The 25,697-nt window shown below is 35.7% G+C and overlaps 2 protein-coding genes and 1 long non-coding RNA gene across 5 annotated transcripts; 2 read left to right on the top strand and 1 right to left on the bottom strand.

The window, feature by feature from the left end:
• The first annotated feature begins 814 nt into the window (after positions 1-814).
• Positions 815-5,206, top strand: LOC131019888 (arginine-specific demethylase JMJ20). 3 transcript variants are annotated; one of them, XM_057948483.1, is made up of 10 exons: positions 815-1,022; positions 1,193-1,439; positions 1,522-1,677; positions 2,516-2,678; positions 2,800-2,917; positions 3,033-3,102; positions 3,538-3,618; positions 3,900-3,956; positions 4,043-4,154; positions 4,759-5,206. In XM_057948483.1, exons 2-10 carry the CDS (start codon positions 1,230-1,232, stop codon positions 5,199-5,201), a joined length of 1,410 nt encoding a protein of 469 aa, XP_057804466.1. In that variant the 5' UTR covers positions 815-1,022; positions 1,193-1,229; the 3' UTR covers positions 5,202-5,206. The 3 variants fall into 3 exon arrangements, with proteins under 3 accessions (XP_057804466.1, XP_057804465.1, XP_057804467.1); XM_057948482.1 differs by having other exon boundaries at positions 816-1,022; positions 1,134-1,439; XM_057948484.1 differs by having other exon boundaries at positions 872-944.
• A 2,990-nt stretch (positions 5,207-8,196) lies between these two features.
• LOC131019889 (uncharacterized) lies at positions 8,197-10,908 on the bottom strand. Its single transcript, XM_057948485.1, has 7 exons — positions 10,110-10,908; positions 9,916-10,002; positions 9,626-9,838; positions 9,358-9,522; positions 9,202-9,255; positions 8,986-9,132; positions 8,197-8,814 (listed from the first exon to the last, which is right to left on the bottom strand). The coding sequence occupies exons 1-7, from the start codon at positions 10,317-10,319 to the stop codon at positions 8,437-8,439; spliced, it is 1,254 nt and encodes a 417-aa protein (XP_057804468.1). The 5' UTR covers positions 10,320-10,908; the 3' UTR covers positions 8,197-8,436.
• Positions 10,909-22,366: 11,458 nt separating this feature from the next.
• Positions 22,367-25,339, top strand: LOC131019890 (uncharacterized). Its single transcript, XR_009100529.1, has 3 exons — positions 22,367-22,552; positions 24,406-24,472; positions 25,078-25,339. It is a non-coding gene; the product is annotated as an uncharacterized LOC131019890 (long non-coding RNA).
• The last annotated feature ends 358 nt before the right edge of the window (positions 25,340-25,697 follow it).

The following is a 25,697-nucleotide window of genomic DNA, read 5'->3' on the forward strand; positions in this document are numbered from 1 at the left end:
ACGGTCTTCCCACAACGACTTCTAGTGACGCGAGTATCTCCACCCGGCCCCAAGGCCAAAAGGCGGCCAAGAGAGACAAGCGGAAAGGCAAGAAAAAGGCCGAAGAGACGTCGGAGGATAACCAAAAAGCTCTCGGGTACATGGCGAATATGGTGAATGCAATGGAAACGTTCTCCCAAGTTCAACGTGACCTCGCCGATAGCATGTTGATGAGCCGGGACACCTCTCAAATGAATCCCGACGAATTGGCGTTTCACATGTGCAAGGTGGCGGAGATCAAAAAACGACACAACATCCCGTAGATTTTTAGGATTTTTTATTTTATGTTTGTTTTAATTTAAGTAATTTAGGATTTTAATTTCTTGTATTTCTTTTATTTCTAACAATGTAGGATTTGAATTTTAATTCAATGAAATTTTAATTTCTTAATTATTGTAAAATGGAAACTAGAATAAAACTAATTCAAAAATAAAATAAAATCTAGTGTTGTGCATTCCCTAACTTCACGAGTTTATCACCATGATGTAAACTTCAAAGATATCACTGCATATGACGTAAAAGGAAAAATGGATTTTCGCTAAAGTTCGTGAATTTACATGCATTTAACCGTAATAATAATAAGGGTTAAGTATCAAATACGCCCCTAAAATAGACCCTTAACACGTCTAGCACCCTATAGTTGAGATCGGTTCAACTAAACCCTCAAAGTCCTTAATTTCGTGCAATTAGCCTCTCCGACTTAACGATTGTTTAACACCGTTGTTTGATACTTCAAAATGATGGGCCCTGAGAGGTCGTCTATGCTGGCCCATGCCCAGGGCCAGCCCTGCTCATTGAAAGTGAAGCTATGAGAATTTTGAGGCCCTGTCATGGATTAAGGATAAAGGTTTGGAATGGGTAGATGATGGTTGACGATGCGATCTTCTTGAGTGTTCAAGATGATGGTGAGTTCGGTGGCATAATTGTTAATCGTCCGCTTCTCCTTGCAGATTTTGATAATATTCGAGATTGTTACGTGCAACGTGAGTTTATAGCGGGGCTCATTGTCTTATTAGATTTTTTTGTGAATTTTTAAATATCTATGTTTGGGATGAACCTCTGTATTTCGTGAATTTTGCTCTTTCCCTCCAAAGAAAAAAAAGGAATGCAAAACTGGTGGGACCAAGAAACTGAGTGTTTTTTCGATTACAAGCAAGAGTCGCAGGAGGAAGAGAGAGAGAGGAGCGACGATGGGTCTCAAAATCGAAGGAAAAGTGGAGAAGGTAAACGGGAAGGAACTGTCCTACGCCGAGTTTGTCGAAAAATATCTCGATAAAAACCAGCCGGTAATCCTAACCGGGCTCACGGACGATTGGCGAGCACGCAAGGACTGGGTTTCCGGTGACGGAAAGCCTAATCTCCGCTTCTTCTCCGACCAATTCGGCGGCTCCAGAGTCCAGGTAACTCTCACTATACGACGTCGTTGCTGCTCTTCGGAAATTGATTGATGATGTTGCTGATAGCTCGACCTAATTTGTCCAGGTTGCGGATTGTGCTAAGAGGGAATTCACTGATCAAAAGAGGTTGGAAATGTCGGTTTCCGAATTCATCGAAATTTGGATTAACAGCTCGAACTCTGATAATGGCGGCGCTGATGGAAAGCCGTTGCTGTATTTGAAGGATTGGCATTTTGTTAAGGTAGGTTTTTTCCCCAATTTCGTTCCCTTCTATTCGTCATGAATAATTTAATTCTTCAAAAACCATTGAAATTTGATTCCTATGCCTTTTCCGGAGACTGCTTAAAGGCAGAGTTTTTTCGGATGCTTGTAGTAAGTAAAAATTGTTCCTTTTTGGGAAACGTAAGTAAACATAGTTCTTAATTCCCGACTATGTAGTGCAATTGAGGCTCCTTTCTTGAGGCCATGTTGCTGAACTGTGGATGGCCTTCATTTTTCTTAGATATAGATGCAATTTTAAGATAAGTTTCATGTATTTGGTCGAAATTGCTATCAAAAAAATATTGCTAATTAATAACTAAAAACAAATGAGATATGATGTGTTGAGGTTCTTGTTGAAACTAACGCTTTTATAGATGAAAGAATGCCCTTATAGAATATAGAGGAAAGTCTTGCCTGTTTGACTCTTTGATGTAAAAAAGGTCACCAACTCACCATCTTCTTTCGCTCTCATTAATATGCTCGATAGTGGATAGAAGGTAACACTTGGTTCTTTCTTAAGCTTTCCTAGTCGTAGATGATCAGTGTCGATCTGCATTCTTTGTTTAGTTGGATTCTTGAAAGTTCAAGTATTACAGGAACTAATGAAAAAGGAGAGGTACAAGTTTTTCTTTTATTCTTCTTCCTTTTTCCAGGTCCTACATCTAACTTCTAAGGGTAAGGCGTTGAATCTTTGAATTTATCTCTCATGATAGTTATGCTTAAGTTTACTAAGTGATGTCTTGGTGCTATATCACTACCTATAGAGACTTCATTACTTCAACCGTTCCTCTTTTATATTGCTAACTGGACGTTTGCAGGAGTACCCAGATTATGTTGCCTATAGTACACCAGTTTTTTTCCGCGATGATTGGCTGAATCTATATCTTGATGAGTATCATATGCATGACGATCCTGAGACTTACCGAGAAAGGAATGAAGTCAATTGCTCTGACTATCGCTTTGTGTATATGGGAGCAAAAGGTTTGAGCATAATCTCAAGAATTCCTTTTGTTTCTCAGATTGTGATATTATCTGTCTCCAATCTTTGCCATATGTTTTACGTTGGAGGAAAAAAAAATTAAAGTTTTGATTCCAAGTGCAGGTACATGGACTCCTCTTCATGCCGATGTGTTCAGATCATATAGTTGGTCAGCAAATGTATGTGGCAGGAAGCAGTGGTATTTTCTGTGTCCAAGTCAACATCACCTCGTGTTTGACAGGTGAGGATGAATGTTGTTTCATTTATCATGAGTAATGGAGTAGCGTTCAGCTTAAGAGTAAAGCTCCTCCGTAATGATATAATTCTTCTAATATATTATATTTTTTTTTATTCAGATATATGAAGTCTGCTGTCTATAATATCTTTGAAGATGTTTGCAAATCAAAGTACCCCGGATTTGAAGAGGTAAGTAAGTAAGTAAGTTGCAAACCAGTTTTCATTCTTACCATCCCTTTAGGGTGTGTTTGCTTTTTATCCCTCTAAATTGAGGGATAATATAATGAGGTATAAACTTATCACTTAAAGTGGGGACCACATTTTGTTATATCTTATTTGGTTTGAAGGATAATATATTTATCCACTCCTTATAAGGTGGTATAAAATTATACCACCCTCTCTTAGGTATAAAATTATCCCTTTCGCAAGGGATAAGGGGCTGCCCGAAAAATTATACAACCTGCCCGAATTTTTTTATACATCAAAGCAAACGAAGTATAAGATTGATAAATGTAGTTTATCCCTCCCTTATACCTCAAAACAAACACACCCTTAGTGTTTTCATTGCTTTCTTGTTAAGTACTTTATATTGATGTTTTATTTTTATAATTTTTTCGGGTCCAGGCAGTCTGGCTGGAATGCACTCAGGAACGAGATGAAATCATCTTCGTCCCCAGTGGCTGGTACCATCAAGTTCACAATCTGGTATTTACCTTTGACTTATATAGTTTATTTCTCATAAGGATCTTCCCATTATTGGAAATTTATGAGCTATTCGTGGGGAACGAAGAAGATTTTATTGGAATGGGATTGTGTCATGTACTAAAATGTGTTCAAGCCTGTGGCAGTTTTTAGAGGCTGCTCAGGGCTCGTGTCTCCTCTCCTCATATCAGAGCAACTCATTACAAATGGACACACTATGTAGTAATTTATGTTTTCCCCTTAAATTGCTAATATGCAACACCAACCTGGGTTATGGATTTCAGGAGGATACAATATCAATCAATCACAACTGGTTCAATGCGTACAGCATTTCTTGGGTGGTAAGAATATTATATATAAGTAATGCTGGCGAATAACTTGGTATATTGCATAAATTGGTTATTTCTTATGATATATAACTCGCCAGTGGGGTTTGCTTTTGAGAGAATATCATGAGGCTGCTGGATATATTGAAGACCTCAAGGACATATGTGATGATTTTGAGGTGTTGTGTCAGAGAAATCTTGCAGCTAATGCAGGTATATTTTGGCGAACGATACATAAATTTTATGTCCAAAATTCTACTAGGGAAACTGAGCTGTTGAAATTCCTGAATTTTATCTAATGACATTGCTGGTCGAATTTATTCTAGACCTGATGAAAGATGTTTTAAATGGATCCTAACTGCTCATGGTGCAGATTATAGTTCTAATAACTCACTTATAGAATTTTACTTCATGTTCATAAGTTTTCAGGAGTGAAAATTTATGTAATATAAGTATGCATGTCTGCATATGTAATTCCATGTTCGAGTAGCCACATGTATTTTGAACTAATTGTCATTGTATTACTGAATTTCTTCATTTCTTGATAGCAGTTACTAGATTTTCTGTTATCATGTTGCTTAGTACATGTCTGACGAAATAAATCTTTTGTAACTTTTGAGGAAATTGATTATCTGGATATCAGTGATAGAAGGAACTGGCGCGACTTCTATGATTGCAATTTCTTGCGTGTTATTTTCTACTATTATGAGAGATATGGATCTTAGTGATAATTAATGTTTTGATGGGTGGTAGTAAGGTTAATATTTCATTATTGTTTTTCTCATCTCATAGTAATTGGCAATTTTTAATCTTGTAGGCATGGATTTCAGAGATTTTTTCATCTTCTTGTTTCGCTTTTCGTTAGCCAACTTTCTCCTACTCTACCAAATAACAAGTTCTAAGGGATTCCTCCACTGGTGTTCGTCTGAAGCGGCTCGGTTTTTACTTTTCAACCTTAAAAGTATCAAATGCATTACTCTGCAGATGAAATCTGAAGCTGGGTGGCAAAATTGTGGTTTTGCTGCCATTGATCTCGTAGAAACTATTGAAGATCCGGCATTCATGGACTTCTACAATACTTTAGGAATAGCTTATAGCATGATGTATAACTTTAGTGAAATCGATTTCAGTGAAAGTCGGAATATTTTAGAACACGAGCAAATCAGTGTTCTTTACCCTTTTGGTTCCCACATCTGTAATCCTGACAATCTAATTACATTTCTTGGCAATGCCTTCAAACTAGTAGGAACCGAAGGTTGATGAAATACATTGCTGTACACTCGAGGAAGAGCTCTAGTTCGAGAGCTGCATCGATGCCATCATCATTATTCTCTCACCATACGGCTCCTTACACTATTTTAAGGTAAGAAATTTCCTTATACATAATTATTGTAAGTCAGCATCATTGGTTTGATCATCAGCTGCATCCAAACGGTGTTACATTGTTCTAATTCAATGCCTAAAAGTAACCATATCTTAATAATCTTGATCCATTTTTTACTGTCACCTATTTCCTAATTAGCATTATTGATATTTTTGCTGGAACATAGATATAGACCTTCCTGTATTATTGCTATTTATTGAAAGCAATCACATAAACAAGAAATTTGAGATATAGCTCTAGAATAGTCGATATTCGACTATTCGTGGAGATTGTCTTCTACATAAATTCTGGACAAGGCTTACCGTTGGTTGGCATAGAATATTTAGCAGATAAGAGGAAAGGTAAGTAGTGAATTTCATTCAGCTTGTGACAATTGGATCCATCAAAGTAGTTTCATGGTGTGGTTATGGTTGTCCAAATTTATGATTGTAGTAAAATTTTCTCACTGTTTACTTTTGGCATGTTATTGAATGTTTGTTTTTCAACCTCACTGTAAAAGAGTTTATGTTTATTGGCTGAAACATTTATTTCTACAGTTTTTCATGCCTGTTGGGGAAATTCAAGTACATATATTGACTAGTAGTTATCATTTTTTTTATGCATTTCTATGACTCTGTCAAAGCACATGTCCCAAGCATCTGAAGATTCTTGATTGTCTACTACAGTAGCATTAACAGCGTTTGACTTAATAATGGGAATCTCATCTTATTAGTGAAAACTCTTGCTCCATTAACCATTAGACTATCCTCACGAGCACTTTCCATCGACCCAATCCTCAATTAAAATATTTATTTCTCTTTTTCACGTACACAATTCAACCTTCATCTTATTTTTATTGTATTAGTGAGACTCATATGTGGCACCCAATGAGAGAGTGCCATGTGGTCATACATTTCTTTTGACATTGAGGTTGTTAGCCAATCAATGTCATCCAGTTATGTGACTTTTAAATTTATTTTTAATTTATAAGTTGCCCTATATGGGTGACACTCGCATGAGTGTCACCAATGGGAATCGTCTCAATATCACACAGAAATATTGTGTGAGATGGAGACAGGTCAAAATTTGATTCTGAATGGCACATTTGTAATTTAAAATTTGACCCGTCTCACGATAAGACGATCGCAAAACTTGATCCCCGTTGATGTGATTGTTTAAACGAGTTATAGCTTATTCACGTAAAAACGACACTTGTGTGAGACGAAGGGGAGATTTACACCTGATGCAATTGGGGGCGTATGCAAGATTATAGTTTGAAGTGTTTTGACTTATTGATTAGGTACGTACATGGGCAGTATAGTTTGCGCAAGTAATTTCAGCTCATTCTTTTGTTGCAAGATTACATATTTATTCCTCCCAAACAGCAACTGCCATCTTCGTCTTCTTCAACATCACGATTTCTTCTCGTTTGCATGATTTATCAGTCAACAATTGTTCAACTTCAATCTCTTCTGCACACAGTGACTCGGTGGTGATCGTTATCAAGTTGACACGATGTAATTTTGACCGTTGGAGTGTCATATGCTTAACCAATCGATTCAATCCATTTTAACTGGGGGGATAATTAGGGTGAACAAACTGAACACTAGGCCAATCCCAACTGATAGATTAAGACAACCCTCAATTTCAAGATGGACACAAATTTTCATCACATTGTTTTATTTCATAATAGGACCTAATCATTTCTCGAAGAAAACCAGTGTCTTGGTCGCAGCAGTTTTGCATGTGTTTAATTAATCGATTATTGAGTTGACTGAAATTTAACGATTTTTCTATTCTAAAACATACAAACACACCAAATTGCCTCGGTGGCCTAACTGAGATACACTTATTGTTTTTATTTGCTTCTATTTTTGTCTGATTGAAAAATCACTGTCTGAAAGCTGGTTTTGGGGAAGCCATCTACCTCAATATTTATATAATTTGCAGAAAAATTCAAAATCTTGAGTTCTGCCAGATATGGTTTCCATGGCGCATTCCACGCATTTCCCACATGCAAATCCATGCTTATTTTTCTTCTATTTTGACGATATATGGGAATCTACACATAATTAAGTCCAACTACAGTACTATATTATTATGGAACTTAAAAAAAAAGTCTTTTATTATGGAATGTTTTAAAAGTAACTGCATTTATTTACTTATTGAGGCTGGTTTAATTTCCGATGGCAAATTGGTCATTTTAAGTGTTTCTTGACATTTACCGCCTCTTATTTTTTTGTGACGGAACAGCCTCTTTATTAGTACTATATTACTAGTGGTAAAATATTGAATTTAGAAAATTCAATTAAACATGGTTTACTTCTTCTGGGCACCTAGATTAAAAAGAGTGTGTAAATTGAATAAAAGTGATAGAATTCATAATTTTTCAAAAATTAAATATTATCGTTTATAGAAATAAGTCATCTTTAGTGGGACGATCCCAATATGAAAAATGGGCCATGTTTATTGGGACAAATTAATGGAGTATATACTAATTAATTAAGTTCTTGTGTTTTATTTTTAATTTTTAATTGTTAATTGGAGTTGATTAAACCCAATTAGGATTTATACTTATTACTACTATCAGGTATTTAATTTTTAAAATTTTTAGTTAATAATTGGCTATTAAGACTTATTACTACTATCAGGTATTTAATTTTTAAAATTTTTAGTTAATAATTGGCTATTAAGATTGATTATTGATAACTAGGGTATATGGTATTTCTAAGCTTCGTTTTTTAGTAATTAGACTTTATTACATTATTAAATAGTTTTTAAATTTTATACTAGTGGAAGACAGAAGGGATTCATAAATGCTGGAATAGAGATCCAAACCGGGATTTCTTTACTTAGCTTTCAAAGAAGATAAAAAAGGGAAGAAAAAAGAACTACTACAAACTTTGCTATATATTATCATCTGTCTTAACTCATAACATTTACATGAAGTCTTGAATGGGGGAACTTGAAACATACATGTTAGAACTCATAATGAGAGGGACCTGTCTTGCCTGAAAAAAGAATCTCACAAAGAATCAAAACCCAAAAAATAAAATAGAACATGAGCAAATGAAGAAGGTGGTTAATTATCTTATCTCTACACTGGGTGGCATGGGTATATAAGATGAGTAATTATGGACATCTGGAATTCCTCCCTGGCCCTCCATAGTAAAAATAATTCCCCCAAGCATTATTCTTGCCAGCTCTTATATCATAGCAATTAGGATGATCAGCCAAAAGATGCAGATTATTGAGAGGGATCAAGCTGTTGTCCCAGTCCACAACTTGCAAGTTCCTGAAATAGGAAGCCTTCCCAAAGCCTTCATCAGCAAAATGGCCACTCCCCATCTGCGTGGACGTGTGGTACCCCGTTGATCTGCTGTTCACGATCTCCCCTCCGAACTGGATCATGCTCGCGTGCCTCTGCAGGTGGCTGAACAGGAACGACGGCCAGTACCCCACCAGCAGCCCTTGCCCGAACTCCAGCCACCAGTGCCCGTGCTTCGGATCCTGCACAACACCATTGTTAGTTAACCAAATAATCAACTAAAATGTCTCTGTCAATTAGTACAGCTATAATGTGGAAGCTTTGAATCTTATTAGGTCACCTAACTCATGTATATCAGCATGATTGGTAGTGTAATAATAGCTCAACAATTCAAACAAAATCATAGAATATACCTTCCAAACCATGAGGCCAATATCAAACTGCCTGTTCTTGTAGTTTGACCTCGGAGATATGGCTGCACCAATAGCGATCTTGTTGTTTATCTGGACAAAGCCCGAGCACAGCAAGTTGTAGCAACCCGTTGCTTGATACGCATCCGTCTGTTGCACAACAATGCCATCAGTTTACACACACACACACACAGTGAAGCTCAAGATTAACTAACTTACTGTCCAATATGTGAAGAATCTAGGGTAGTTGTCTCCATACAGTTCTGGACTAACCTGAAGGAGGTTGAAGGAGAAAAACAAAGTCAATTAATTGAGGCGACAGGCGATAGGTAACGAGTCATAAATATTTGTGGTGATGTACTAAACAACACAGACCTGCCAGCCAGCTTCAATGGTGTTAAGATCATTCCCAAATGAGCCAGAGATGACCCATAGTTGTGACAGACTGAATTCATACTGGTCTGTCACGCGCGGTGCCCACACATTTATGCTTGCCTTTGCCCCATAGTATTCATCACCATTTACAAACGCCACAGCATGCTGCACACACACACATTTGGATGAAACTTACATACAAGAAGAACCAATTTTGCACATTTTCAAGAATGTAGTAATGCAAGATAATATAAGTGATGATGCAAACCTCATGATCACTGCTTGTTGTATCTCTGCGAACGCCTCGTTTAATCTTTCGACCGAATCTACGAATGGAGCTGGCCCTCAACACATCCTCCTCGGTAGTTCTTCTTATTGGAACTGTCCCAACAGGGCATGATTCCCCTGCTTCCAACCACGCCTGCAGAGTCTCTGAAATCGACTCGTTTGAGCCGTGCCCTTTAGGCCTCTCCGGCGGCTCCTGCATTCATCAGATTGATCTTTGCACATTTGTTTGAGCAGTTTTTACAGGGGAAAAAAAGTTAGTTAGTTAGTTACCAATGGCTTCTGCCCTTTGAGCTGAGGGTGATCAAAAGCTGGCTGAAGATGAGATGGGACACAATCTATCTTATCTCCATCAACGCTCTGCAAACATTTGAAACCAAAGAAAAATTCAAGCAAGAAAAAATAATAAACAGAAACATCAAACACAATGAAAAAGATAAGCTTATTCAAGAAAATCAACAAGAAACCTGAATTGTCTTGACAGCAGGCTTGTTGATCTTCCTCAGATAGCTCCTTATTCTCTTGAGTTTGTTGAGCTCCTGCTGCGGCCGGAGAGTCTGGTTGCGGCGGCCGGAGCTCGGTGGCACGGCAGCATGGGAGGTGGCAGGAAGAAAAATCAAGAGGAAAGAAACAAGGGTGAAAATGATTGGGATTTTGGGACAGGAAGAAGAGGCCATTTGAGCAGAATCTTGAGTTTTGTTGTTGTTCTAACAAGGTTGTTGTTGTTGAGGTTTGTATGCATTTGCGTTGTTGTTGTCTTGTTGTAATGTGATCACAACAACAGCATGTTTCATTCCAATTTTTTGTCTATGGAAACTCTCTCTGCATCTATCTGTGACCATACAAAGAGAAAAACTGGCAGAATCATTCAAAGGAAAAGTTAAAATAAGAAACAGGCCTCTCTGCACTCACCATTTTCTAAGCATATTTCTAAATGACCCATTTGACACAACTACAACTCTCTCTCTCTCACACACTCACTGAGATTCTGGTTTTCTTGATAATGAGTTGTGAATTGGAGAACCTTCAGTCTTTGAGGGTTATTAAAATAGGCAAATAACAGATTGTGGTCAATAGGGTCTTAATATTTTAAAGTTTTATAGGCTGACATCTCTACTCTAAATATATTAAATCCCACTTCACTGTGTGTTTTGAGCAGAATTTATGGGAGGCAAGTTGAGATATATCTGTTGCTGTAAGTTTGGTTGGTGTCAAAACTTAGCAGTAAAACTTACCACATTGGCAAACAACCACTTCTTGCTTTCCTATTTGAGTTTTGTCTTTGCTTAGCTACAAAGCATTTTCATGTCTTTAAAGCTTGTCCCTTTTTGTATATTCAAGATTCGCACTTATGTATTCGTATTTTATACTATACATTCATATCTAATGAAATGAGAAATTGCATAAAAATTGAGTCTTTTTTTGTTTTTAAAGAAAATGTTCAAAAATCATCACTGCATTATTAATGCTCAGATGAGTTGCAAATGCATATTTTTTTTATGGGAGGGGAAAAAAGAAGCAGAAAGGCAAAAGAGAAGGCTGAATTAAAGAGTAAAAAGAAATGTAGGTTGTTTTATGAGAGTACTAAATTTTGGTGGACTGCAATGGTGGGACCATTTTCTGTATTGGGTAATTGCAAGTTTGAATTAAAGATCCTCCTGTAAACCTGATGGACCCTTTTAAAAAATACCCTATTAATAAATAGAGCAAAATTAGTAGTTTCATAATTATATTATTAACAAAATACGAAAATATAAAGGGTATTGAAAATTATGAAACTCTATTTTTTCATGAGTTGTAATAAAATTATTCATGCATCACATATAAGAGCGATTTTTTTTTGTATGAAAAATATAAATCTTTCTTTTGGCCTAGCTTTGTATGTGTCTTTGATGAAAGGGGTGAAAAATATGTATTTCATCATTTTTTTTTTATTTATCATTGCACGTAGATGATTTTCATTAGGTGGAATAAAAAAAATTTGAACAATCATTTTTCTTTCATTTTCACTTTATTTCATGATAATATAATAATGGGGTATTAATGTGATAATATTTTTTCATCTAAGATGTGGAAAAAAAGTAAGATAAAAAAATGGAACTATTAAAATAAGATAAAAATTTCATATACATTTTTTTATTTATAAATTTACAATTAAAGAGAACACTGGTAATACCATAATATAACCAAATTGCACTTTGCAGGTGACCAAATTGATGATATTAGCGAGCTTTGAACCTGAAAAATCACAAATTCAAATAATATAGATAGAAGTAAGATTATACACTCACAAGTATGATTATAAGACATTATGCAATAATCTACAAATTATTAGCGATCTTTGAACCTGAAAAATCACAAATTCAAATAATAAGACATTGTAGATTATTGCATAATGTCTTATAATCATATCTGTATATATCAAAAGCAGGTAACGAGTGCATGTAAGACTATTCATTATAAATAAAATTTGGCCAACTTTTGATTTGATTATAATATACGCTTTTTTCTTTTACCTTAACTAATTAGATTGTTATACTATGCATGTCGTAATGGACAAGATTTTCTTATATATGGCCAAACAGTTCTACTTAAAGTTAAGTAAACTAAGATAATATAATCTAATATTGACAAAACCCTTCGATTCAATTTAAATAATTAAATGTTCCTGGCTATTTATATTATGACTTTAAACTCGTTTCATCGTAATCATTTTTAGAATTTATAGTTTTCTCTTCTTCTATTTTTCTTTAAACTATCAATGTATATTTAGAAGAGATTTTCGAATCAAACTTTATAATCACTGAATCGTTCGCTCCACGAATTAAATTACAAAAAACACATGAAAAGTAAATAAAGTGACATTGCATTGAAATTTCAAAGTGTACTAGATATTGAAAAATCATGGTGATCCAGACTTAATGATTTCTTGTCCCCATTTCTGGGCCTGACGTCATGATCAATTTTCTGTGATGTCATTTTCAAATTAGTTAGGTCCTTATTATCTACCATATTTATGTATATATACATTGAAAGACCCAACTCTTATATATTAAATTTAATTTTGGACGTGCGCCTACATTAATATATATCCAAATGATCATAATTATTGGCTAGCTATATATATATCATCATTGTCCTTCCACTTTAATTAGTTGTTGATATTTTTATGTTGTGAACCCTAATCAATCAAATCATAAAATGGCTCAATCTGCAACAAAACCCTAATCTGAATCCTCTAGATACATCTCACTAGCTGTGGGCTGAATCTCAATCTCATCGTTTTGAGTTAATCATCGTGGTCCGCAGTCATCAATAACAAGCCTCATTATTATCAAAATACTTCAACTTTCAAATAAATAATTCATACTTATAACATATGATGTAATATTTTAATGTCCAATTAAAATTTGACGGATTACATACTAAATCTATCAATCTATATATAATAAAATGGAATAGACCCTTTTCATCAGTTTAACACAAAAGTAAAGCAAGAAAGTATGGCAACAAATATATGCTTAATTAAACAATTAAAGATGCTCCATTATGGATTGTTGATAGACTTAGCAAAGTGGATTAGCACTAAGTTTTGTGTTAGCAGCAGATAGGCATGCAGATCCTTCATCATAGGTACTTTTTAGGGTATGGAGCAATTATGCTAAACACACACACATGATTAATATATACACAAATTACATATATTATTATTTGCAATATCTTCTTTTCAGATAGACCCCTCTCACATTATCATGCTACAAAGGAATTAGGAGAACTGTTTATTGAAGGAATAACATAGGCCCATAAAGTGTCGCTCTCACCACCCAACAATTTGGTCAGTATTTAAAATTTTATTTATTTTCTTTCAATTCTCAGTGGAAACATTAACTTTCTGTAAAGTTTAGAGTGGCCAGAAAGCAGAGATTCCCCATATTCAAGAATCCCTTAATGGCACACAACACATTATGTGAACAAATTATTATTATTATTTTGATTTTTTTAATTTTGGTATATCCCCAAATCTTCTCAAAATCTGTGTTAGTGCCATCAAATGGTGTGGAGGGCATGTGGGGAATTTTTTTGCTTTTGTTGACACTATTTTTTTTTTTTGGCACAAATTCCTTTTTGATAAAAGTGGGAAAGACTGCCAACGTATGCTTCATGTTTGGGGAAGAATATTATAAAGAATGGAAGAAAATGAAAGTTGAGTGTTGTACAACACAAAACATATATGCCTGTGCTGTTTTGAATCAGCACGAGGGTCTTATTCTCAAACTAGTGTCTTGATTTTCCCTATTACAGAGCTTGTATAGTCTTCGACTCGATATTATTCGTTAAGGGGTTTTTATTTTGGATGAATAGCTTTCATTGATAAAAATAATAAAATTAATTTTTTGTTTACTTTGATGAATTACAACTTTAAAATATCTCAAGGCTCTTGATTATTTTATCATTTAAACTAGTTTTGTTTGATTTTTATCCCATGAAAATGGTGAGATTGGAGATATCATACTCTTGAAAATAAAAATACTCAATCACACATATAATCAATCATGCAAAGTAAACATCCTCTAAAAATATTAATGAAATTTGAATTTATAAAATAATACTAAAGTAATTACTACGTCCGTCCACCCATTCGTGTCCTAGGGAAAGTGATAAATAATCATTTCTCTATGACACGAATTGATGAATGGAGGGATTATAATATACTTTTTTTTTATAAGAAAAGAGGACTTTATTAGAAAATCATGGGTACCAGCAGTACCTGAAACACATCACAAATTCACGAATTGGTGAATGGAGGGACTATAATATACTGAACAGAAGGTGGACATTAAATTCTATTCCGATTACTATTCTCATTTGTAGTGTGATTTGATTGTCAATCAATCAGATTTGAAGCTGATTCCATGAAAGTGATTTTAACATATATTCATAAAGTGTGCAGTGCGTTCCTTTTGATTGATAAATTTATCACAGACAAAAATTATTTCTTTAAATGCCTAATTTATTTTCCCTCATTTCCTAGAAATTAAATTTCATTATTTTTTATTCCTTCTTTTCACTTGAAGGAGAGATAACATTATCACACACAAAAAAAAAATGTTGCCTTTCGAGCTGTTTTGGTCTTTGTTTTGGTTTTTGTTGGCTTTGAGCCGAGATTATTTGGGGACGATGGTTAGGCCGGAGTTCCAGAAACTTTCCCTTCCGCTCTTCCTTTTTTTGGTCTTTTTTGTCGTTTAGACAAGTGTTCTTTTTCCTTTTTACGGTTTTTCCCTTTAGGTTTTCCGTAGGAAGGTTTTAACGAGGCTCGACCCTTAGTCTGCTTTTCTTGTGCTCTCAAGGTTTCTTTAGGTCTTTTCTTTTTCTTCTTTGATATATAATCGCAGTTTAATAATTATCACACCAAAAATGGAGGAATGATATTATCTCTCCACAATGTAAAAAGAATGAATGAGAAATAGTGAAATTCTCTTTTGTAGAAAAATGAGGGAAAAAAGATATTTAATGGAGAATTTTTCTAACATCCTTCTTTTTTCCTATACGATAAATTTATCAATAAAAAAGAATACACCCTTACAATAAATCTAGAGAGCGCTTTTGAAATAGTCATTTTGAATAAAGAAATACAATATTTGGCCACAATTAAAAAAACACGAAATCTGGCCATTTATTAAGCATAAAGACTGTTTTGCCCTTAGGTCGCCGATTTTCCAACTGAAATCAAAACAGAGAATTCGGTGAGCTCAACGGCGGTCGCCGTTTAGGGCGCCGAATGCCTTCTATTTTTTCCAGCAACTTGGCGGGCGCCGTTTTTCCAGATTATAACGTGAATTCAAGATAGGGACTTCGGCGGGCAACTCGGCGGTCGCCATTCAGACTGCCGATTTTCTTCTCAAAATGGTCCAAAATCGGCAACCTCTTCCCCTGGTCTCCGTTTCCCTTCTACGATCGAATTTTTCTCTTTTTCTCGTCTTTTCTTGATATTTGAGCCCGTTTCTCTTCCATTTATTCCCTTAGACACATTCCCTCATTCATAATGCTCCATGTTGGGTACCGGAGGGTCACTGAACTGGTGTATGGAGGGGGGAATACACCAGTAGGCTACTTTTTAAAAATCTTTTGAATGACTGAAAGAGCATCGACTGATACTGAGAGGTTTAGACAGAGTTCAACAGTCAAAGTATGTTTCAGTGAAAACAAGGATGTAGACTGATACTGAAATGACTTCAGTATTTTGATTTCAGTTAGGCACAAAGCTTTAACTGATAATCTGCGTAAGGCATCAGTCTAGACTTCTAAATCAGATAAGTGTCATGAATCTTACTGACTATCCTAAGATTGATCAGTTAGACTAATAACACCAGCAACGAAAAATAAACTTAAGAAATAGCCTTTGTGATTATCACTTAGTCAAATTTTAAGTTTCTCTTTGCGATTAATCAGTTTCAATTAAGTATAGAGCTTGTGCACGACAAAGGAAAGTAAATGCTGAAAGCGATAAACAACACGAAATTTTTACGTGGTTCGAAAACAAGTTCCTACGTCCACGGTCAGTTGATCACACTAACAATCACTTTGGGCTTGTGCTTACGGGTGCACAACAAACCTTCAACTGAAACAAGATTTCAGTTTCAATACTCTGGATTGGACTTCCCTTCTCCTTCTCAGCTCGCAGTTGCAGAGACTACACTTATCTTGTTTGTGGGGGCTAAGAATTCTTGAGTTCAGACCACTGTCTCGAACTCTCTCTCTCTCTCAAACTCTCTTTTCGCTCGATTGAAAAATGGTTCGAAATACCAACAAGATTACAGAGAACATGCTCTCTGTAATCAAAGACTTAGGCTATGGATTTTACAAGGGATTTGCCTAAGGGTGTAAGAGAATTTGGGTAATCAGTAAACTGATTTGAACTTTGGATATTCTCTTATTCGATTCAAACTTTGGTTGGCAGTGAAATAGGCCGAGTTGCAATTTTGGCAGAGGTTCAGCTTGAGCGTTTGAATCGGTGAAGATTGAAGATGATCATCGAGCTCTATTTATAGGCAAAGTCTTGAATAGATCCGTTGGCAAGATGGTCTTCAAGAATTCGGCCGTTGTGAGAAAGATTTGAATTTTGGCTAAGGCTTCAATCTTCGAAGTTCCTAATTTGGTGAGGAATGGCGTCTCTAGGCGCAGGAGCATGGCACTTCTGAAAAGTTAACACCAAAAAAGAATGCTCTGCTCAGGAAAGGATGATCTTCAATATCTCTGCATTAAATGCGGCTGTCCTTGGTGTGTACGTGACCACCTTTTAACTTAAGGTTCAGTCCGATGAAGAATGTCAACTGATACTTGACTTATGTATTGGTCCGCTAAATCCACGTGGCCAGCATTAGTTATTCAGTTATAACTGAATCTTCAGTAAAGTCTTCGTCCATTAAATACTTCAGTCTTTGACTTTAGCCATTTCAGTTGTGATCTTCAGTCAAGCGATCTTCAATTCTCCGGTCTTCAGTCTTCAAAACTTTAGTCTAGCTACTTAACTGAACTCTAACACTTGAGTTCAAAAAGATCTAGTCTAGGAAAAGAAAATCTAAGAGGTTTGGTATCATCAAAACTAGGGATAGGATTAGCGGTTAGTAAAACCACCCATATTCGGTTCTAATTAATCGGAAAACCAGTTCGACTTTAACTGAATCGGACCGATTACCAGCCCTCCGTGGGAGTGATATCAAGAAAAGTCCAGGAAGTGCCTCGGCCATGGTTTTGATGAAGGCACACAATGGTCATGTTCTACAATGCTTGTAGGAAGCGCACCAGGATGTTTATAGATACAGCTATATGTGGCTCATTGCTTAAAAAGAGCAGCTCAGAGGCTATGAAAATTATTGAAAGCATGGCCACCACAAGCTATCAATGGTCATTGGAAAGAGTTATGTTGAACAAGGAGGCAGCTACATCGCGCTCTAATCCTATGGTTATGTTTGCTACTTAGATGGGTGCGCTGACCTCTAAGATTGACGCCTTGATTACTATGAAGGCGGATCCGACTGTGGAGTAATGTCAAGGTATTATTGTCATACATTAGAATAATGTATCTATGCCATATTGACGTAGGTGTTCCTTTTCCTTGTCATTGTGCGGTGGATTCTCCGTACAAATAAATTTGTAATTTTTCTATGCTTACAGCTAGGTTTTACTAGCGGTAAGTATAGGGTCGATCCCACGAGGAGTTGGTGTATTCTTCTCTCTTGTCACGGTCACGGTCACACACTCAGAGTTTTGCACTGATCAGAGCACTGGAAACAAACATGAAATAAAATAAAAGAAAAATAAAAAATAAAAGGAACTTGGTTTGGGCATAGTCTCGTCAAGTCTGGGCACAATCATCACTCATAGGTTCAAAGATTGTCATTGTGCGTTCACATCTTTGGTTATGGACAATTATCAATAGGGTGGGCCCATTTTAGTTGTCACGTGCGCATCCTACCCCGTCCTCATCCGCTCCCTTCATGTGGCTGGCGAACCCAAATGAACCATAAACATGTCCGAAGACATACGATCACCTTTCCCACATTTGCCGCACTATGTGAAGCCGGATTCTCCTAACTTAAGCCCAGTTGTTGCTTGTAACTTGGTCTTGCCCAGTACAGTACCGGGCGGAATAAAGCGTTGGGTTTGCCCAAGTTGTATTGGCATCGGGCCAAATGCTTCGGGAATATGACTGCACAAATCTTGTGCCCACATTAGACCTCTCGATTTCACTTGCTCATACATACTTAACTCGATTTTTAGCCCAAACCAAGTAAAACAATTACCTAGACATAATTAAATAAAATAACACAAAATAAATAAACGAAATAAACATACTTGAATTGAAATAGATGTTCAAAATAAAAGCAATCTTTGGACAACACCAACTTTGATCAAAGCAAATAAAAATAATACATAAAATAAAAAGGTGCTCAAAGGGCTTGTTTCTTCCTTGACTAGACTTTCATTGAAAATAGAAATACAAAACAAACTAATCTAAGGTGTGGAATTATGTGTGGTAAACTTCCACCCTCTCCTCCCCAAATTCGTCCTTTGGCTGCAGGGAGACTGCTTCTTTATATAGAGATTTCAGTGGGCCTTTGGGCCAGGTCCATGTAGATTAGGGCTTCTGAGCATAGCAGCTAGGGTTTCTGGGCACGGCGGCTAGAGTTTTTGGGCGCAGCCATGTTGCAGAGATTTCTTTCCATATTTGCTTTGCCCGCATCACATATGCATCCCATAACTTTGGCAAGTAAAGCAGGGCAGATCCTCCTATGTATGGTAAGTGGATATTTGCCTTCTTATTTCCTTATGTTGATGGGTGCGCGTTGTGCCCTTGTACGCCAGGTTGTGCCTCAAAGTCAGCATCAAAATTTTGCTTAATTTTCGTTCGACCTCTGACTTGCGGCTGTGCCCGTGAACACCAAATTTTTCCGTTGTGCCCTGGAATGCCAGAGTTTGCTCCTGTGTCGTCGTTGTGCCTTGGAACGCAACTGGATCTCGCACGGTACTTGGTTTGGGCATATGAGTACAATTGATGTGCCCAAGAGTGATCTGAAATCTTTGTCTCTTTTGCGGAATGCAGCCTGTCGTGCCCGGGATCATGTCCACCTGTCCTTATGCCCAAAATGTGTCCTCCCAAACACAAAACACACGAAAACAAGACTCGATCTAGACCTAAAAGACACACGAAAAACGGGCTCGTCACATATATATGCATGTTTAATTTTTTTATGTATGTAGTTTCCTATTGTAATCATCTTTGCCCTAGTCTCTGGTGAGAAAATTGAAATGAAAAAAACTCTAATCTCAACGAGGCAAGAACAAAGCTCTTAGACAATGTATGCAGAGAGAGTGAGAGTGCGTGTATTCAGGTTTCTGTATTATTTGGAATGCATGAGTGGTTGTCAGTCAACTCATGGGAGGAGCTTGGAACCATCGATTCCCTTAAAGACATGAATATGCAATTCAAACATGTTGGGAGGTTTCTCATGTAACAACTAACATCTAATCAAGACTTAGTTGTAACTCCAACTCGTCTCATAATGATAGGGGTTTCTAGTTGTTGTGGAAAACTCCTAACGGGTCCTCCCAACTAGCTATGGAGATAGGTCCCCACGTGCACATAAAGGCCCAACGAGTTAGGCCTTGATCTTTTGGATCGAAGAAACCGGTGGTCCAAAATAATCAATTCAATGAAGTCTAAAATCTGACCCAAAGATCATACTAAAGGCCAATTGCCAAGATCCAAGTCTAAATCCACGGACGTGGAGGTCGGTGCCGGGACAGGGCGGGTGGCGGTGGTGCGCATATGGCTTTACAACCCATCACTTGTGCACACAGTTATTACATATATTGATGTAATAACTTATATATGGAATAATTAATGTTAATTAATTAATAGTATATAATAAGTATTAACTTATCTTTAATGCTTATTTCCCACAACAACATGTTTCAAGTAACAAATTTTAATTAATTATTTTTCACTCACCAGAAATCGATTTTGAGTAGATAAATATACTACGATCGCCTACTCAAAATGTAGATTGATCATGCGCCATTTATTCTATTAAATTAAATATTTTCGTTACTAAAAAAATTAATCAAACATTGATCAACTCATAACCAATTTTTTACAATCTACTTTGTTAAAAATATATTTTTATCAATTACTCTCTCCGTTCACTATAAGTGTAGAGCGGATGGGAGGGCACAAGTTTTAAGAAAGTAGTGGGAGATGCGTATAAAGTAGAGAAAATGTCCCATCAAAATTGAATTATTAATTAATTAATAAATGGTGTGTGAGATGGGTTTTTTGTAAATATTGTATGTGACTGGGGTAAAGTATAGAAATATATGTCCTAAAATAAAAAGATCACATTTATTATGGACAGACAAAAATAATAAAAAATTACGTTTATCGTGAATGGATGAAGTATATCATAATATTTCAAATGATTTCAACTGGATTTTATGAATGCAAATTGCAAGATCATATGCATCACACTCCAATTAAAACTCGAATCAATAAAAAAGGAAGAAAAAAAATGCATCTTTTAAGAAAAAAGTAATACTACTTATATCCATATATCTCTTAATTTCCCCAAGAAAAAGGTACACTTATTAGTCATGATAGCAAGTATTTAAAATGGCAGAGGAGCACGCGCATATATTGCAAGAAAGTGAGTTGGTTTGCAAGCACTACTTTACACCATCTCAAAACAGTGTTTGTTACCAATTGGAAAAGCACAAATTCAACTTCTTGTCTATTATCAGAAATTCAAGATTGTGATGGTTTAACTAATTAATAGACATTATCTTTTTCAAAGAAGTAAAATAAAAATTAGAAAAACAAAAAACCAATCATGTGATGGGATGTGTGTGGTTAATGGCATGTCCATCTTCCCTCCATGTATTTCATGCAATGTATATTCAAAAAATTAATTAACCCTCATTTTACATGGATTTTTATTATATAAAGATTCATATAACGTGTGAGAGGGCTTACATAAAACGAATTACGTTGTAAGAAAAGGAAGGAGACAAAATTGTTAGTTGTTGCCTTAGTCAAAAGGGATTGGACTAAAAGCAAATTATCAAATGGGGTTTGAATGGTAAAGGGAGGTGAATATAATTATTGTTTGGAGATAGAATAAACAAATAAAAGCAAGAAATTAATTTGGTTGGTGCCAATGTACTTGAAAGGGCTTATAAAGAAAATAAATAAAAGCAAGAAATTAATTTGGTTTGGGGCCAATGTACTTGAAAGGGCTTTTGCTTTTCTTTATACCAAAAGCATATTGCATAGGAATGATCAATTTCTAGTCATGTGCATATTTAAATCTCGAAAGTTATCGAGGCTTATTGCTACTAACGCCTCTTTTCTGTTATCGATTTATATATATGTGTTTCTTTTCATTTTTTCCTTGTGTGCTCCACTAATTAAATTGTAAACATATCTTTTATAAAGTGATAAATAAATAGCATCTGATGATATGTATGTAAAGATTTGTATGTGAGATGCATGTAAAGATTGTGAATTATATACTAGTATTTATGTAATACCCGGGCTTTTGATGACGTGTTTAATTGATTGAGTTTGAGTAATTAGGGTTTAGATCCCTTGTTTGATTTACTTTGTAAAGAGATGAAGAGTTATATGAAGTTTTGTTGTTATATTTTAAAGATGTTGAGATGTTCTTTTGATGATGTGGGATTTTATATCCGTATTTGAGTTTGAGTATTTGAATAATTCGAGATAATTATTTGAATGAGAACGGTGAACTCGGAAGTGAAATCTGAGTCCGTTAAGACGTTTTTGAAATTTTTGATTTTTTGATGATGAATAGTAAAATACTGCTATTTCGTCTTTTTGTCGACTTTCAAAATCTTACGTGCACGTCGTCGAGAAATATTCTTAGTTTTTCGATACGAGTCCAATAATGAAAGTTTTTATTTTTGGACGACGAGTGAATAGTGAATCGGGATTTCTCGATAAACGTGCAGATCTCGTTTATCAGATTTTCGAGAACGAGCTTGTATTTTCTATATTTATATAGAGTTACGAGTTTAATGAAAGTGAGTAGAGGTTGAGAGGGCGAGTAACGAAGAGTACGGGTAGTTAGTCGTTAAAACGAGACGAGACGAGACGAGACGAGATATTTAACGGCTAAATATCTACCTACCCTACCCTTGACCACCCCCCAAACCCCTTTCCCCTCACTTAACTCACGCAGCCACACACACAACTCACGCAGCACACACACAAACACCCAAAACACACACTAGAATTCACGCAAACACCATTGTTGAGAAGTTTGAGCTTTTGAGCTCCGATTTGAGCACCGAGACGAGCGCCGATCATCTTTTCGATCACGTATCTAAGTAGGTAAGATCTCTACCTACGTTTTGATGGTTTTCTTTTCGATTTTCGTCGACGTCGAAAAACGTCGATTCTCGACTTTATTTTGAAACGACGTCGGATCGTCGTGAAATTTTAGTATGATGTTCTTGGGTAGATATCGAGCATGTTTAATGAAGAGAGTAAGAACGGAACGAACCGTAGCTATGAAACCCATGAGGGCAGCCCCGTTTTTTACATATTAGCTTGTCTTTCGATTTTTGTTTGATCGTTTTGACTTGATATTTGTGCTTAGGGGTATGCTAGGATCGATATATATTAAATTCGTATTTTTCCAAGCACGAAAATTGTATAAGTTTTTAGAATATGATTATTTAAATTCGTGAAGTTTGGGACGTTGCATGATGAATATTATTGCATATATGTGTTCTACGATATCACATGAGCATGCTAATTGATTTACAATTTATGGATGATAATTGTTGAACGAAATTAAAACTGGAATTCTGTCAAAATTTTACAGCAGTTTCAAGCTTATGTTTCGATGAGTTTTCATTGCTTGATGGCTCTGAAATTTTAGTATGTTTATCTATGATATGTGTATTTCGTTGCTGCAAAATTTCATGTCTTTTGGATGATGTTTGCTATTTTAAAGATATTTTGAAAAATCCTTGACAGAATCTGTCAACTATTGGTAGACTTCACAAAAACGTTTATATCTATTAATCCATGAAGGATTTTGCATCACCGTTTTTTTTAAACGAAACTAGACTTCAATACTTTTCTAAAAACATAAGATTTCGATTTTTATGACCTCTGAAACAGAGCAGTTTATTATTTCAAAAATGCCCTGTTCTGCTGTCATATTTGTCCAACAGTAAAAGTGTATGAGTTTCATTGTTTATTTGGCAGATCATATGAACGTTTTCTCTTGTGAAATTTTAACCAAATCTTCAAGGATACCTTTAGTTTTGGATGATTAAATTTGATGGAATTTTATTAAGGTTTGCCTTGGTTTCTAATGGCCTAAACCAAATTGGCAGAAACTGTCAATCTTTGACAGCCTGCACTAAAAGAGCAATATCTCCAAAAACCTTTAACCTTTTTGGTTAACTACCATTTTTAGAGTGAACTACACTTCATGGAGTTTTTGAGATCAATTGGTATGAGAGTTTATGATGATTGAGTTGGTTGTTATGAATTTTTAAAGATGACACAAAAACAGCAAAACTTTCTAGAAAACAACTTGATTATATTTGTTTTGATGGATGATACGATATGACTAAATGGTGTGAGTTGTGAGAGTTATGATTAACGCACATAAATGTTGGTATCTGACACTCGAACAATTGGTGTCGAGTATAAATGATAGTTTACTGATAAAGAGTTTTGATGATTTTGAATTGTTTGGTTTGCGTTGAAAAGATGTCAAGATGTTAAGTTTTGAGTCGAGAGACGAGTTCACGTAGTGAGATTCACGCGTTGAAATCTCGTGGCTGACATTATATATGAATAGGTCATGTCGAAATTTTTAGTGAAATTAGAATTTGAGCATAGTCAATTCTTGTTGACCTGTGACTCAAATACATACCTAATGGAAAGTTTAACTTTCTAATTGGTTAATTAGATGAGATGAGAGCGAATAGATCTGCTAAGAAAGTGGACTTTTCGATGTGTTAAATATTTCTTTTAATTGAAGCGCTGCTAATTATAACATAAGGATGTTATAATTAATGAGTAATGACGAGAGATAATAATTGTTATATTGATTAACAATCAAGAGAGATGAACATTAGAGATACTAATGTTTCATAAAAGAAATTAGATTATTAATCGAGGTTTCTTTTATAACTTCTCACCAATTCTTCATAACGATGAAGGTCCTTTTGGGAAGTAACGACTTGAGGGAGAGAGTGACGTTACTCATTGATACAGAGACACAACGAGGTGGGCATTACTTTTACTATACGTATATAGAGATCCCCTGCGTGTCGTAGGCCTCTTATACGAATGAATGCATGAGATGATTTAACTGTTAATTTCAGTTTTATATATATCTATCAAATGAGTTTAATGTTACATTTGAGCAAGTTATTTCGTTACAAAATATTTGAGTTAAAGTTATTTCAAGTATTGTCTTGCCATAAAATGTTTAAATTTTAGTATGATATCTATCTGCTTTGGCTTTGCCAATGATGCAATCGAATTCGGGTCTTGAGCAGTTGATAGCTATCCTGCCAGGACTAGTGTACACCAGTGACCGTGAGTCATCTAGTGGGTTGGCCGGTCAAGTGACCGTGAGAGGTGGCCACCTCTCCGGCACAAAGTTCCAGATATGATAGATTACAAAAGAACTTAGTCTGATCAGACGAACTTTAAGAATCACAAATGAACTTAGTAAGCTTGGGCCTTTTTAGCGAAAAACTCCCTTGCTGTACTGATTATGATGGCATGACAATTTATAGTTTTGAAGCATGTATTTTTATACCTAGGCATACGTGCCCACTGAGTGCTTTTGTACTCAGCCCTGCATATGTTTTCTAAATGTGCAGGTTGAGCTGATGTGATGATGGTGCTGCAATGAGCGGAGTCTCCAGGGTTGTTAATAAATAGTTAACCTGTCTAGAATATGTCTTCATACATATGTCTAGCTACTTTCCGCTGCAAGATGTTGTTGATGTTATAGTATGTTATGTCATACTTTGAGTCTTAAGAGAATGGTTTCATATGATGTAAAACTTGATTAATGATATTAATTAAGTTTTATGTTGTCTTTCATAGACTGTTTTCAATTGAGTATTAATGAATAAAAATGACGAGTTTTATTAAGATGAGTAAGTTTTACGGCTATAAATGACGCCCCTTTTTCTTCCCCTTCTTCTTTAACCCCATCCCTAGTCGTGGATCACTCGGCCTAACTATCCATAGTTAGGGCGGGCTGTGACAGAGTGGTATCAGAGCGAAGGAAAGCTCTGAATTAGAAGTCTTGAGTTTAGTCTAGAATGAGTCACTAGACTAATAGTTATTAACAACCGTGAGCTCAGCGCACCATCACACCAGGCTCAACGAGGTATGTAAAATTTCAAAGTTTATTTGACGTTAAATTTTGAAGAGCATGATGTTGAGGTTATATGATGAGTTATGATGTTACACTTTAAAGGTGCATAGTTTG

This window comes from Salvia miltiorrhiza, chromosome 4 (assembly GCF_028751815.1).
Source record: "Salvia miltiorrhiza cultivar Shanhuang (shh) chromosome 4, IMPLAD_Smil_shh, whole genome shotgun sequence".
In the NCBI taxonomy this organism is placed as follows: domain Eukaryota; kingdom Viridiplantae; phylum Streptophyta; class Magnoliopsida; order Lamiales; family Lamiaceae; genus Salvia; species Salvia miltiorrhiza.